General features: G+C 52.0%; 1 protein-coding gene across 1 annotated transcript in view; it reads left to right on the top strand.

Annotated features, from left to right (window-relative positions):
- Positions 1 to 6,400: 6,400 nt before the first annotated feature.
- LOC117801866 (NADH dehydrogenase [ubiquinone] 1 beta subcomplex subunit 7-like) overlaps positions 6,401 to 10,713 on the top strand; it is a 6,026-nt gene continuing 1,713 nt past the window's right edge. Inside the window, exons 1-2 of the mRNA XM_034657924.1 lie at positions 6,401 to 6,592; positions 10,470 to 10,638. Coding sequence (XP_034513815.1) covers positions 6,481 to 6,592; positions 10,470 to 10,638 — 281 coding nt within the window. The 5' untranslated portion in view covers positions 6,401 to 6,480. The remainder of the gene's footprint in view (positions 6,593 to 10,469; positions 10,639 to 10,713) is intronic.

Here is a 10,713-nt window from a genome sequence, read left to right as displayed (position 1 = left end):
CGCCTGGGTGGTGCAGTGGTTAAGCGTCTGCCTTCAGCTCAGGGCGTGATCCCGGTGGGATCGAGCCCTGCATCGGGCTCCTCCGCTGGGAACCTGCTTCTTCCTCTCCCACTCCCCCTGCGTGTGTTCCCTCTCTCGCTGGCTGTCTCTATCTCTGTCGAATAAATGAATAAATCTAAAAAAAAAAAAGAAGAAGAAGAAGGAGCACAGGACCATCAGGCTCCAGATGGATAAGCGGGGTCAGAGGGGAGGGAGAGGATGGAGGTGGGGTAACACCAGCCAAGTGGGCTGATCGCATCTCTGCCCATCAAGGGCGCCCCTTGAGGTGAGTGGGCCTAGGGCAAGCAAGTGCAGTGATGGCTGGATGGTCTCACTGTGAGGGGGTAATGGCCACGGTCAAGGCCACCCTTCAGGACTGGCCACACAGTAAGTGCTCAGGAACCTGTAGAGCAATCCAGTCCCATCAACTAGGGATAACATAAGGCCACGGGCCCAGACGGACCCCAGCTCTGCCCCATTCTTGCTGTGTGACCTCAGGGGAGTAGAACAACATCTCTGAGCCAAGGTCTGATATGCCCAATGGGGAGTGGGGGGGTTCAGTTGTTCATTTATCCATTCGACAGATATGTATTGACAACCTACTATGTGTTAAGCTGTGTTCTAGGTACCAGGAATACAGGGCTGAACAATTTTTTAAAAATCCCTTGCAATAAAAAGGAAGATCACAGAATGGAAATCTTACCAAGCATGTTCTTAGACCAGAACCAAATTAAATTAGAAATCACAGAATGATATCTGGAAAATCCACAGGTATTTGGAAGTTAAATCACACCCACAGGTCAAAGAGGAAGTCAAAAATTGAAAATATTTTTAAGTGGGGGCACCTGGGTGGCTCAGTCCGTTGAGCTCCAACTCTTGATTTCGGCTCAGGTCATGATCTCAGGGTTGTGAGATCGAGCCTCGTGTCAGGGTCCTTGACGGGCGTGGAGTCTGCTTAATATTCTCTCTCTCCCTCGCCCTCTGCCCCTCCACCCCCGCTCATGTGTGTGCTCTCTCTCTCTCTAAAAAAATATGCTTTTTTAATTGAATGAAAGTGAAAGCATACCATATCGATATGTGGGGGGGTCCAGCCAAAGTCGTGCTAAGGAGGCAACATAGGACACTAAGTGTTTATGTTTAAGCAGGTGATTGAGTATAGTTGAAAGTTACCAAGAGTCCTTTTGTTGTTGGTTTCAAGTAACACTCTTAGAAGCATCTTTTTTTCCATGTGTTTCTAGACAATTCTCTACATTTGTGACAGAATTGTCTACACATTCTTTCACTAACACAGGTCACAACTAGCCAAATAGGGAACACTCATAAAAACATGTCTTTTCCCATGTGTCGTTAAGTAACCTCTCCATTAGTTCCAAAGTGGTCACAGCTCATGCTTGGCTGACATGACACTCCTTCTGTTCTCCCCGAACAATTCACATTACAGGCATTAACAATAACACGCGCTACAGAATGCATGTCCACCTCATGCCCTGAAATAATTCTGTGTTCAGAGACTAGATCTTCAAAATTCTCATCACACACACACAAAAATTGTAACTCTGCATGGATGTTAACTACACTTACTGTGGTGATCATTTTGCAATATAGACATGTGTGGAATCATTATGTGGTGCCCCTGAAACTAATATAATGTCATGGTCATTTACATCTCAATTTTTTAAAAAAGAAGAAAAAGGTGATAGGGAAAAGCCTGACAATTAAAATAGATTGGGGGGGTTGCCTGGGTGACTCAGTTGGTTAAGCATCTGCCTTCAGCTCAGGTCATGATCCCGGGGTCCTGGGATTGAGCCCTACATCGGGCTCCCTGCTCAGCATGGAGTCTGCTACTCCATCCTGCTTGTGCGCTCGCTCTCGCTCTCTGTCTTTCTCATGTCCTCTCTCTCTCAAACAAACAAAATCTTTTAAAAAAAGAAAAAAGAAATAGACTGAAGGAGGTGGAGGAAGCCCACGAATAATATGTGGATATCTGGAGGAAGAGCATTCCGGGCTGTGCAAAGGCCCTGAGGACAGCAAGCTCCTGGTGTGTTCGAAAAAGAGGAAATGTCCCCTTCTCCGTCAGACTTACTAAAATAACTGGCCCATATACTCCATTCATTCTAATTCTCCTCAATAGTTATCACCATCTGAAATTCCATATTTCTCACTTCTTTATCTCACCCATTGCTTATCGTCCCCCCATTAGCAGCTCAGCTCCACTGACCGGCACACAGTAGGTATCCAATGGGTGTTGGTGGAATGAATGAGGGACTCTCCGGCATGGCACGCCCTGACTAAGGCCACCCACAAGACAAAGCCCCTCCAGGCTCACTCATCCCTCCAACACGAACCAGCCACCTCAATACAGGCAGCGGCCATCCCGGGACAGCTCCCGGGCTGGATGAAAGGCACCATCCTGTCTGCCCCACAGGCAGATTAAGGCCTTCCCCAGGGGCTTTCTAGGCCTCGCTGACCTTGTTTTTCCTCCTCCCCCTGAACTGAATTACCCAGAGCTTCCGATCTCCCATCCAGCAGACCGTGGCAAGGCGGAGATGCCGCCCAGAATTTCCTTCTCCGCCCCCGGGGCCCACTTGGGCCTCCGAGGGTGTTGTGCTCACAAAACGTTAACATAGCACCTGCCTGGGGGCAGGCCAGACGGGACCAGAGAGGACTGGGAGAGAAGGAGGAAGGAGGGGTGGGGAAGTTGTGAGCAGTGAACCAGGGTACGTGGGGGGTGTGGGCAGGGGACCCTGGAAAGTCTCCTTGTCAAATGACGGGTAGAGAAAAAACAGGAAGGTTGAGAGGCCCAGGTGACCAAGGCCCAGCCCCTTTTCCACCCCGGCACAGGCTGCCTGAAACTACCCTCCCTCTAGTGTCATCTCCCGCAGGTCCCAACTCTGAGTACGGACAGGCCAGACCGAGGCAACGGAGTCCAGGGACCTCGGGACAAAATGGGCCACATCCTCCCACCCACCCAGAGCCACTATCCGTGACTTGGGCCCCTTCGGCCTCTACTGAAATGACTGGTCCCAGGAGTCACCCCTTGTCTCAGTTGCCCTCTGTTCACCTGAAAAATAAAGTAGCCAGTTATTTTACCAGCGACACGAGTGTGTTTGGGAACAGCAGAGAACTGCAATCCTGGACGAGCGGGCTGTGGCCAAACCGTAGGCAAGTCCAGAGAACCAGATTGAAAACCACTCCTTTAAAAAGGAAAGAGGGAGTTGAGTGAGGGCTGTTACAAACAAAAAGTCCACTGGAATGAAGTGGGAGTTCCAACTGTAGTGACTTCTCAGTGGCTGAGTTGTGACTGTGTCTCACTGTCTGGGCCGTTGCTTCCAAGGAGAAAATCTTTCATCCTGCTGGGCTGGTAAAGCCCCGGTTCTCTGGTCAGGAATGCAAGGTACCTCTTTTCCCGTATGGTCTGCAACCCATGAGGGATGGTAGGGCCTGAGAGCTCCCCCTGCTGGCCTCCCCGCTCCATTTTAAATGAGGCTTCTTTATTCAACCTTCTAGTTACAGAGAATGCAACCTGGACAAGAGTAATAATAACAAGCATGTATTGGGCACCTACTGTATGCCAGGCAGTGAGCACTTTTCAAGCCACCACCTGACTCCTCCAAACCACTCCATTTATTCATTTGTTGACTTGATAAGTGCTTACAAAGCACTTACTGTGTGCCAGCTCCATTCTAGGTGCTAGAATACAGCAGTGAAGAAGACAAAATTCCCTGCTCCATGGAGCTGACGTTCAAGAGGAGAAACCAACAATAACTAAGATAAGCCAAGGGGATCTCAGGTTAGATGGCACTAGTGCTACTGATCCCATTTTACAGATCAGTAAACTGCGTTCCTGAAATGGGGAAATTGCTTCCCAAGGTCGTACAGAGACAATGAGCTGGGATCATAATTTGCCTCCCTGGGTCTCCTCCCAGCTCTGACTTCTGGGTAAGCAGCTAAAGCACAGAGAAAGGGAGGGGGAGGGGAGACATCCAGAACAAGGCAGGGCTGCCTGGTACAACTGTGCGGATTGTGCACTGCACAATTCCAGGAGTGCCATTCAGAAAGACTACAATGTGAATGCTGCCCCCTGGAGTCAGAAAGAGCACAAGAATCACAAATCTATGTCATGGTCTGGGGTCAGGTTCCAAGTAACCCCTGTAAAGAAAGTCTCATTCACCATTGGTCCATTCTCTATAGAGCGTTTTTTCCACCTAATAATATCTTGTGGCCACTTCTCCGTGTCAGCACATGAAAATCTAGCTCAGCAATTCTCCCAAGGGTGGTCCCCAGTCCAGCAACCTGACCATCAGTTGGAAATTTGTTAGAAATGCAGATTCTGGGGCCCTACCCCATACCTCCTGAGTCAGACATTTTCAGGCTGGCTCCAGGTTTTTTTCTATATGAAATGCGGAGCCAGGGGAGGGTTTTAGCCAAGGAATGACAAGATCTAATTTCCTTTCTGACAGGTGCGCCCAACTATGACAAGCACCCATTGAATGGCTTCTCTTTGTGTTCCCATGCAGGTTTCCAGAGAGTAACAAATTAGCACACCATTTGTTACAGTTGAATATTGAGGCCAAGAAGCATCTAGCGGTACTAGACAATGTACTATACTCTTAAATTTGCATATATGTAAGCCTTAATGTAACAAGTGTGAAATGTAATACCAATTCTTTACAGTGGCAATTAGAAGAGTAGTAGAGCTCCATCTTATTTTATTTTTACAAAAGTACTCAAAAGGGTTTAAAATTTCAGCTTTAGGGGTGGCTCCGTTGGTTAAGCATCTGCCTCCGGCTCTGGTCACGATCCAGAATTCTTGGGATCAAACCCCACCTAGGGCTCCCTCCTTGGCGGGGAGTCTGCTTCTCCCTCTCCTTCTGCCCCTTCCCCTGCTTGTGCTCTCTTTCTCTCTCTCAAATAAATAAATAAAATCTTTAAAAATAAAATAAGGGATGCCTGGGCGGCTCAGTCAGTTAAGCGTCTGCCTTCCACTCAGGTCACGATCCCAGGGTCATGGGATGGAGTCCCACATCAGGCTCCCTGCTCAGCGGGGAGCCTGCTTCTCCCTCTGCCTGCTGCCCCCACCCCCAACTGTGCTCTCTCTCTCTCTCTCTGACAAATAAATAAATAAAATATTTTAAAATAAATAAATAAATAAATATTTCAGCTTTAAATAGTTTTATTTATAAATAACTTTGATTATTTAAATTAAATTTAATCAATTAAAATATTTATTTTGAATAATTGCATTTAAACTTTTTTTTAAAGATTTTACTTATTTATTTATTTCACAGAGAGAGAGACAGCCAGAGAGAGAGGGAACACAAGCAGGGGGCGTGGGAAAGGAAGAAGCAGGCTCCCAGAGGAGGAGCCTGATGTGGGGCTGGACCTCAAAACGCCAGGATCACGCCCTGAGCCGAAGGCAGACGTCTAACGACTGAGCCACCCAGGCGCCCCTGTATTTAAACTTTTGATCGCTAATTATATCATCAGTACCGTGCAAGACTTTTTTTTTTAAGACAAATTCAAATATTTTATTTTTTTATTATTATGTTCAATTAGCCAGCTTACGTTTTTGAGTAGTGTTCAACGACTCATTAGTTGAAATTCGAGCGTTTTAAAAGAAAAACGGTTTTTTGTGGTTTTTTTTTGTTTTGTTTTTTTGTTTTTTTGTTTNCCCTGAGCCGAAGGCAGACGTCTAACGACTGAGCCACCCAGGCGCCCCTGTATTTAAACTTTTGATCGCTAATTATATCATCAGTACCGTGCAAGACTTTTTTTTTTAAGACAAATTCAAATATTTTATTTTTTTATTATTATGTTCAATTAGCCAGCTTACGTTTTTGAGTAGTGTTCAACGACTCAGTTGAAATTCGAGCGTTTTAAAAGAAAAACGGTTTTTTGGAAATATGTTATGAAAAATAATTTTCGGTGGGCCTGGGTGGCTTAATCCTTAGGCGTCTGCCTTATGCTGGGGTCATGATCCCAGGGTCCTGGCATGGAGCCCCGGTACTGCTCCCGGCTCCGGGGGGAGCCTGCTTCTCCCTCTCCCGCTCCCCCGCTTGTGTTCCCTCTTTCGCTGTCTCTCTGTCAAATAAATAAAATCTTAAAAATAATAATAACAATAATTTTCATTTGTGCCCAAAGAGGGTAGGAAAAGGCCCCTGGCCGACCTCATCTCCATCCCCCGCCCAGATGGTTTCCAGAAGCGGAAGACCCCTTTCTGGGGTCTCCCCCGGATCCCCCGAGACTACGCGCTGCACCTGTGCCGTCTCCTCCTGACCGCCAGGTGGAGCCAGAGAGAACGGAAGTCCTCCTGAGTCGTTCATCTCCCTGATCCCAGCAGCAGCCTGCGCGACCCGGAAGCCGTGGCTGGCAAAGGGGTAGTGCTTCCGGGTAGGAGCGAGGTGACCCCGGCTGCTGCAGGACTCTGCGGCGACTGCAGCCATGGGGGCGCATCTGGCCCGACGCTATGTGAGCGATCCATCGGGGGAGCCCGACCCCCAGCGGATGCCCACCTTCCCCCCGGACTACGGCTTCCCGGGGCGCAAGGAGCGCGGTGAGGCCCAGTGCGCAGGCGCGGCCGGCGGGGGTGGGACGCGGACGTCCGAACCACGGAATCCCGGGGTCCCCAGGGTTGAGCTCGGGCTCCCAGTGCTGTGTCTGGGTTGAGCCCCGTCTTCGGCCCAGAAGAGTCCAGAGGACACGAGTGAGCCTGCCTGAGTGTGGAGGCATCCCAAGCAGAAGTCAGGGTTGGAGCAAAAAGCCCGGGGGCAAGACTGGCAGTCTGGGGCTGAGAGGCGGCCGGAGCCGGGCTTAGTCCTGGCGGCAGTGGGGAGCCAGGGCAGGGTGTATCGCGGAAGGGACGTCCCCACTGTATCTCTATCCAGATAGCATTGCTCTTTGGGGTAAACACAAAACACAGTAGGGGTCCCCTCATGCCTCACATGCTGTCCTGCTCGTTGCTCTTTTTATGTAGTAATATCACAAGCGTATCGAGAGCCAGCCTGCCCAGGTCTCAAGTTGGGCACCGCGCATACAGCAGGCACTGACTAAAGGCAATTCCAGCCCTGTGGGCAAGACAGCGGAACCAGGCATATCTCGGGGGGGCTTCCAGGAGGCGGTGGCTGGAAGCGAGCTCTGAGAGAGATAAGTAGGAGTTGGCCGGATAAAATACAGGGAGAGGGGAGAGTCAGTGCTTCTAAGCAGAGGGACATGACCAGACTTGCTTTGTCAAAAGGTGCAGGCTGCTGGGTGTGCAGCGACAGGGAGAACGCTAAGGGGGTGATGTGCAGAGAGAACGTTAGGAGGTGGACTCCTCCAGTGTCCCAAATCCTGATGGTCCTTCAGCCCCACGTGAACCTGCGTCCGATCAGTCCTCCACCTCCTTGTCATGTGAATCCTTACCTTTGCCCGTAATCGCACAGGCCCCTGCTCCTCTTTCTTGCTTGGCTAAACCAAAACGGGGCACAAACTGGGCTCTGCTTGGCATCTGTCCCTGTGCAGCCAAACATCACAGGAGAGAAACACCCAGCCTGGCTGACTGCTCTCCCCATGGCTCCCCTCACTGACCCTTCATGCTGCTGGTTTTCCTGCTACCTTCCCTGGCACTTGGCTCACTCTCGTGCCTTCCTAGACAGTCCGGCACCTTCTGTCTCAGACTCCAGCACCTCCCTCAGCTAGTCACTCACATCCTCTTATTAAGAAAACAGAAGCAACCAAAAGAGCTCAGCTGGGCTCCCTGCATCCCTGGGACCTGGCCTTCTCTCCTGTTATCCGGACGATCTGCTCCTGCTCTAGCCAAGCCCCTCCTCCAGAAGAACCCTTTTGTGCCACCTGTCACATCCCCTTGCCTATTGGGAGCCCCAGCCCTTCTTCTCGTGCAACATTGGTTTTCCCATCAACATGCAAACACAGTTATTTCTACCGTTTCAAAATCCCCTCCAGCTGTCTCCCCACAACTTCACAGAAGGGGTTCCTGTCCAGCTTCCCGCCCACCCCCACTCTGTCTGCATACCTGGACCCTGTTGTCAGTTCTCAGGTCTAACTAACCCGCTGCAGTTGGTATCCAAGTTGATCGCTACGACTTCCTGGAAACGCCTCATCACCTGGCACCCCGGCCCCCGCACACCCACCCACCTCACTGATGCGCCCTCATGATTCCTCCCCTCCTCCCTGTCTCGTAAATGTTGACGTGCCTCACTGCTTGGGCCTTCTGTCTCCACTCACTGCCACCCGTCCCTGGGGGTCTCTGCTGACCCCCTGGTTTCAGGTGCCTTGTGATGCTCCCAAGTTTTTTATCTCCAGCTGGGCGTGGACCCTCAGCTCCAGGCTCGTGGGCATCTCCCACTCAGCAGGTCCAAAACAGAGTTCCTGACCTCCCCGCCAAGTTTGCCTCTGCATCTAGCTCCAGCCAAATGCTTGGGCCAAGATCCCTGGGGCATCCTGAACCTCTCCTCACCTCAAGGCCTTTGCACCTGCTGTCCCACCACTGGAAATGCTCTTCCCGCAGGTGTGACTCACTTCCTTACCTTCAGATGCCTTTCTGAGGGATGCCTGCATCTAAAGTTGTGACCCACGCCCCAACACAGCCTCTCTCCCCCTTGCTTTATTTTTCTAATACTGAGCGTTGCCAGACATTCTGTGATAACCTAGTTCCACCTGTTTGTTGTGTCTGCCTTCGAGGGCGGGCACCCTTGTCTGGCATGTTCCCTGCTGTATCTCCCAACACTTAGCACCCAGTAGGTGCTGTGTAAATCCTGGCTGATGCCAGAGCCCCTGGTGCTGGTGGCGCCACGGAAGCCAACACGAGGCTGCAGGTGGATATGCTGGCCTGGGGCTCAGTTGAGGTGGGGGGGCACCAAGTTGGGGCTTACCCAGTGTGGAGTGGCGATCGAACCCACGGATAAGAATGAGCAGAGGGCTCCTAGCAAGAACCACTGGAAGCCACCATCTAAAGTTTGGGCGGCCAGAAAGTGGTCCCCAGGGAGCTGTGGGGAAGAGAACATTTGAGAAAGAAGCAGGCAAGAAGTTAAGGAAGCGTGGAGTCCTGGCATCTCGGGAGGCCCTGGTGAGAGCCATGGGTGGGCAGTGCTGGGGTGGAGTGTGGGGGCTGGAAGAACGCAGGGGGGCAGGGGATGAGGACCTGGACTGGGAAGCAGAGCACCAGGGGAAGATGCAAGATTGCCGTGGACACCTTTTGGTGCTGATGGGAAGGAACTGGGACCAAGATGTCGAGGGGAGTAGGGGCGGCGGATGCAGGACGGCTGGGTCCTGGGCGCACATCCTGGGCTGAGCAGAGCGGATGGGCGCAGGCTGGGTTAGGTGTCCAGTTCCTAACAGCCCCAGTCAGCCTCGAAAGGCTGATTCACCCGATCAGATGTGCCAGGCAGGCGTGGTACCTGGACTAGGAGCCAGTTCAGCTCTCTGAGGCATGGGCCTAAGCCTTTCACACGTATTCTTTGACTCTGCAGCTGGGGACCATTACTCCGCCCTGTGGCAGAGGAAGTGGAGGTGGCCGGCAGGGTGGAGCAGGGATCCAGGTGCCCCAGGCGGCACGCCTGTCAGGCGGTTGTGGCCAGCAGGGGGATGCCCTGGGAGAAAGTGGTTTCTGAGCGTGGGCTCTGTAGGGTGGGGCTGTCTGGAGAGTGAGCCTGGGGGAGGAAGACCCAGGGAAGGGGAGGCAAGGATCCAGTACAGATGTGATGAAGTTGTGGGATATCGGTCAGGTTCAGTGGGGTGGAGTCCGGAGCGGACGACCAAGAAAGAATTCTTGAGACGTCCTTGGTGCAAAATGGTGGTTTATTAAAGCACGGGCACAGGACCCGTGGGCAGAAGGAGCTGCACCAGGGTCATGAGGAATGGCCCGTTATATACCCTCAAGTTGGGAGGGGGTTAGGGATACTCTCTAAGGAGTTCTGGAAGCAAGGTTTCCAGGACCTTGAGGGGGCTAGCTGTTGTTGGGAAAAGGTCATTTGTTACCATCTAATAAAACCTGAGTCATGAGCCCCTTCAGATGTCTATTGGTGGGCCACATGCTTGGGGGATGATTGCCAACACGTATCTTGAGGGGGGGCGGTTAGAGATAAAGAAAGTTTCCGAAGAATTTTTATATGTTAAAGTAGACTTAGAGGATCCTGGTGGGGGGAGGGGGTCAGGCTAGGACTGACCTTTGCCCTGAGCAAAGTATTAACATGGAGGTGGTTGAGTCCCTAGAGGAAGGTCACTCTGCCTGTTTCCAGAACTTGTCAGTAGGCTTGAGGTAGAAAAGGACACTGCCAGAGGGTGGCCGTCATCCAGGCGCCACGTCCCAGTGGGGGCGCCCCGGAAGCGTGGCTCCCAGTTGCCCGTCGCCCACTGGGGCTCCTGGGAAGCAGGTGTGAGGGTGGGGGACGGGCTCTGACAGTTAGAGCCCAGCAAGCCCGCCCTCCCCGCAGAGATGGTGGCCACACAGCAGCAGATGAGCGACGCACAGCTGGTGCTGCAGCAGCGGGACTACTGCGCTCACTACCTCATCCGGCTGCTCAAGTGCAAGCGCGACAGCTTCCCCAACTTCCTGGCCTGCAAGCACGAGCAGCACGACTGGGACTACTGCGAGCACCTCGAGTGAGCCCCGCCCCGCCCCGGCCTGCCCCGGAGAGGAAAGACAGTCGCTGGCCCCGGGTTTCCAGCCAGGCCCCA

This window comes from Ailuropoda melanoleuca, chromosome 4, assembly GCF_002007445.2.
Source record: "Ailuropoda melanoleuca isolate Jingjing chromosome 4, ASM200744v2, whole genome shotgun sequence".
Taxonomy (NCBI): domain Eukaryota; kingdom Metazoa; phylum Chordata; class Mammalia; order Carnivora; family Ursidae; genus Ailuropoda; species Ailuropoda melanoleuca.
This window is presented reverse-complemented; position numbering and strand designations above follow the sequence as displayed.